General features: G+C 37.4%; 2 protein-coding genes across 2 annotated transcripts in view; one reads left to right on the top strand and one right to left on the bottom strand.

The window, feature by feature from the left end:
* LOC119580680 (huntingtin-like) overlaps positions 1 to 2,092 on the bottom strand; it is a 26,132-nt gene extending 24,040 nt beyond the window's left edge. Inside the window, 2 exon segments of the mRNA XM_037928778.1 lie at positions 197 to 399; positions 1,870 to 2,092. Coding sequence (XP_037784706.1) covers positions 197 to 384 — 188 coding nt within the window. The 5' untranslated portion in view covers positions 385 to 399; positions 1,870 to 2,092.
* Positions 2,093 to 2,335: 243 nt separating this feature from the next.
* LOC119581053 (ATPase H(+)-transporting accessory protein 2-like) overlaps positions 2,336 to 5,000 on the top strand; it is a 9,427-nt gene continuing 6,762 nt past the window's right edge. Inside the window, exon 1 of the mRNA XM_037929352.1 lies at positions 2,336 to 2,595. Coding sequence (XP_037785280.1) covers positions 2,544 to 2,595 — 52 coding nt within the window. The 5' untranslated portion in view covers positions 2,336 to 2,543. The remainder of the gene's footprint in view (positions 2,596 to 5,000) is intronic.

Genomic DNA, 5,000 nt, shown 5'->3' with positions numbered 1-5,000 from the left:
ATAAACCATTACTGGTGTTACATTCTCATACAGTGATTAATTATATTTGAGGTATATACATAAATTTGCCTTAGGAAAAACAGAAGTTAATGAAGAGAAAAAATAAATAAATAAACAAAATCATTAATTTCCTTTCATATTTCGTGAAAGCGTCACAGCACAAAAAGAAAAAGAAGAAACACTTCACTACACGTACCTGAGGAGCCCCTGACTCTGTTGTGAGAGGGAAGACGCCAAGGATGCCATGGTGCTGGTGTGCTCCTGGGGTCGCTGGTCAAGTCCCTGGCTGCCCCCACTGGGTACTGAGCCCCCACCTCCAGCTGGGCTCCCCTGAGACAGCTTCACTGCCTCAAAGGCCCGGACGAGCTTTTCCAGGGCAGCCATTGCGGCCTTGCTTCCCTTTGAAAAGATGATAAGAAGTAAATTATTCTACTGAATGAGTCTAGAACCTCACAAGGTTGCATAAAGTAATTGCAGATAAAGAAGCAGGATATAAATTAAAGAGTGATGAAAGTACTTTAAAAAAGGAGGGACAAGTGAAAATAATGAGATTGGTAAGCAAATCATAAACAACCGTGGAGAGATAATAGATATCCCAGCTTCATCACCCCATCTTTGCAAAATGCTGGCACTTGCAATTTTGATCTATGTGCACAGGTTCCATATTAATGACCATTCATTCTTCTCAGCCGTCATTTATATGCCCTGTATAGTTTCAGATACAGGTACAGATTTACTAAACAATAAATCTGTGATATTCTAACATTTTGCATCTACACTTTCTCAGTATATAAATAGCAATAGACACACGATATTATAATAGTATGTGGATATATTATTATAAACTTTTGACGAAAAATGTAATTTTAATCATTACTTAAGAGGTGAACCTGTGGAACTGTCTTATATTAGATAAGAATGACAATATCTATATCTTCCACAATAAAAGATAAGAAAAATAATCTCAATAACATTCCCTATGATTCTATCTGTAAACTGATTATGAAAAAAGGATTTCTAAAAACTACATATACTAGACACTCAGAATTTCTTAATTAAATCAAACAAAACAAAACAAAAAAAAACATGAAAAAAAAATAGTGTCTGCAAGTACTACAAAAACTAAAATAGAAGAAAAAGGATAATTCAAAGATTCATTTCAAATCAAGAATGATTTATTTTCTGGCATACTTTCTCAAGACCATCTAATCAAAAGAATTAAATCAAACTTTTCTTCGATGAAAATTGTCAAGAATCTGTTGTCAACTTTTGGTCAACAATGAGTTTCTTGGAGTAAGCATACTATCTAAAATCTGTTCATGCTTTATTTTCTGTCTTAGAGATCTAATGCATTCAATCAATCAATAAATTAATGAACAGAATAAGAGAATGCATGAACATTCTGCAATAGTTCATGTTTTTGATCATTTAAACCTCCTATTAAAGGTAATTACTCTCAGATTCTAACTGAAACCATTAAGAACAATACAGAGGACTCAATGAAACATAAACAAACAAAAATTAACAAATACAAACAAGGGAAATAAGAGAGAAATAATGAAGTAAACAAGAGTGGATTGAGTAAGAAAAACACAATTCCTTTTAAAATATTAACTTACAGGTCTAAATAATATATAACATGGTAATAACAAAAAATACAATAATTCCGTCCTTTTCCACCTTTTGACAGCTTAAACAAACCCAGAAAACACGTCGAAAATTAAAAACTTAAGAAATATATACATCCAAATACCAACACGATCCCTAGGAATCCCCTGCAAAACCTCGCATTTAAACCTCTCCTCTCCCGTATTTCCTTATTTCCTACACCTGCACCTGTTCCAATGGACTCCTCTCACCCTCTCTCACCTAGGGAGTTCCCCGCGGAGTGTGAAAAAGGGTGAAAAAAGGGAGAAAAATCATGAAATAAGTGATGCTTCTCCTCCCTTCACCCTTGTCAATATGGCACGCTCGCTTTTCCCCATTTCTTTTGTTTTTTTATTTTTTCCCCTTTTATTTTTCTGAAGAAACGGGGTTTTAGGTCATTGTGGCTTCGTTTTTTTATTTTTCCTCGTCGCTCGGCCTTTTTTGGAGGGTTTTTGGGATGAAATGAAAGAGATTTGTGAATTTTCTTTCAGTTTACTTCGAGTCATGTGATGGGTGCGGTTGCCAGGGAGGGTTTATTTGACTGTTTAATTCCGTAAAATAAAAGTATTTTGAGCTTCGTCTTGTCGACATTCGTCTTACTCGGCTTCGAATAGATTTTATGGCAATAAAAGACAAACGAAAGATCCATCCCCGGAGAGGAAAAAAATCCAAAAATAGAAGTGGAAACCGACCTGTCACATGATGGGGGAAAACGGGAATATCCACAAAATCGCTTAAAATCGCTCTAAAACAACCTCTCCTCTCCTCTAACCCCACAAATCAAGCCCGAAAAAAATCCGCCTTTCCTGTGAAACCCCCAAACAGCAAGAAACGCGAGAGAAAAGGAGCCAAATACACGTTTTCTGTGATTTCGTATTGATTCTGCCTCAGTCAAGATGGAAGTTCAGGCTGTCCGGTGGCTCTCCCTCTTCTCTCTCCTCTACACGGGTAATTAGGGCCTAATTTGGGCCGTTCATCAGCAGGATTTGTGCATGAGTGTTTGCTTAATTAGTGTGGTTGATTATCTTCTAGTTTTGGTTAACTGGTGTTTAGTAAAATGTATTTTGTGTGGAAGGGAGCTCAGTCACTCTTGGATGAAGTCAATTTTCGACTAAATTTTCTGTTATTGTGCCTCTCCTGATGATTTTTTGAATTAAGGACAATGTAGCTATGTATTAGAAAGGTATTATCCTGAAAATTGGTAAATCAGAAGGAGAGAAACCAGAAATTGCTCGTGTATAATTTTGGTGAAAGGAATCAATAGGAAGTGTTTCGGTAATTTTGCACAAAACCATATTAATCTGGAAACAAAACGCTGTGCAGAGATGGACAGAAAATTACGGTAAGCTTTGTACAGAACACATGAAGCAACACTATTATTTATTTTTTAAATGCAGAAAGTGAAGGTAAATCACTCTGCAGAGAATCGAGCAATCCAGCCTTTAATGGTCTCTTCATTCTGACAAAAGCAAACAAACCTCCTTTTATATTCTGGAAACAAGATCTTGTTATTTTCTGTCATATATAGAACCAGTCCAAGCTCAGTCTTGCAAATTATATTGAGAGAGAGAGAGAGAGATCTATTGGCCTTCACCCCAGCGCCAAGACCCAAGGCTCAAGAATTATCTTATCCAGAGCAGTGCTGCCTACACAGATTGATGTCAGTGTATTGCCAGAGACCCATGCATGACCCAGTCAGAGCGTAAGCCAAGAATTTTAGTGTCTTGCAGAGGAGACGGCTAGCTACTGCCCATCATACCAGTAATGAAATACAAATAGCTGTAGATATAAATAATTTTAATACTCATTTGATTGCATATATTACCAATAACACAATTGTCAGGGAAGACCCGGTTGTCATTTTCCGGAAAATTAACCTTAACACAACGTCAAAAGACGTTGTGTTAATCAATGCTAAGATTTGAAGATGGAATTTTGGTAAAAATAAATGAGCAATTAGCTGATTACAGTGATGCAGTTCTTATTAGTTGCAATCCCCCAATACATTTTTATGCCTTAAAGTGATAAAACTAAACTATCATGATTAATGAAAATGTAGACTCTCGATACTTATAGTACACTGATACCATGTTTGTAAATCTGGAAGATATGTTGATAAGTTGAACCAGGGTTAAACTAAGTTTGTTTTTTTATATATTAGAAAATCTGGAGATATGTTGATAGGTATATATTAGAAAACCTAAACTGTCATTTCTGTAGAACCAATGTTTTAGTTCCCCCACCCCCATTCCTATGCCTGTTGTCATGAGGGAGGCTTAGGCCCTTCCTCTGCCCTATCCTATGATGTGAGGACCAAATTAAAAGAATATGAAATTAGCTTTGGGATAGTCCTGAATGGCCTCAGGGAGCCATGGGCGAGGTATTCCCCCAAATAAGTTATCTATCCCTTACCCCTCATGGAGTAAAGGGTGAACCATTTCTCGTCCCCCACATACTCCAGGCTTACCAAGACCAGTGTCACCCACCCAGGTCATAACCCAACTTTCAGAACATTCATTCTCTCTTCCAACATCCTTCACTTCATTTCCTCATCCTCCACAGTCTTCTTCAATCTAACCCCCTCCTCCCATATTACTACTCTTTTATCTTTATTGTCCAACACCCAGCAGTACTACGTCACTCAACTCCTGCTTGCTCCTGTCCTTATACTTCAACTACTTCCATGTCTACAAATCTTTTGAGTACTCTTTCTAGCCCCCTACAGCTCCTTACTCTGTGTTCCAGTGTTTCAGCTCTATCTTGCTGTGCATACCAAGCTCTGTCCCCTAACACCTTGGGGGGTGTCAGGGGACAGAGTCCCCCATTAACCTCCCCCTCAGGCAGTGCCTGGCACACCCAGTCACAGCAACTTAGATTGTTGAAGTAATTTTGTTATGTGGTGTTGGGGACTCTGGCAAGTGTGGCCTTACTATAAAGAATTACTGTTTCCTTTCGCAGCGATTCCAATTGTTCATGCCTTGTCACAGTTACATTTGAGTCCCAAACTAATTCATTATCAACCCTGACTGACCTCACTCACTCAGCCTCAGTCCTCCTATAATACTTATACCAGAACTGTTTCTGTCTCTCCAAATGATTGTCTTGTCTGCAATGCCCAGACATCCATCCTCCTTCTCCTTCACTACTATACTTTTGTATAGTGCTATATGACCCTTGATGTTTTTAGCCAATTTTTTCCATTTATCATTAATTGATAATTTCTTGCATGTAGTAAGGGAGTGATAGTGAAAATTAACAAGATCATTACTGCAAATATTTATCAGTAAATTATTATATAAGGATTTAATTTACATTTACTATGATGGTGCTTTTAAATGTATTCCATTGCTGAG

This window comes from Penaeus monodon, chromosome 14, assembly GCF_015228065.2.
Source record: "Penaeus monodon isolate SGIC_2016 chromosome 14, NSTDA_Pmon_1, whole genome shotgun sequence".
Lineage (NCBI taxonomy): Eukaryota > Metazoa > Arthropoda > Malacostraca > Decapoda > Penaeidae > Penaeus > Penaeus monodon.
Note: the sequence above shows the minus strand (reverse complement) of the source record. Positions and strands in the feature narration are given on the sequence as shown.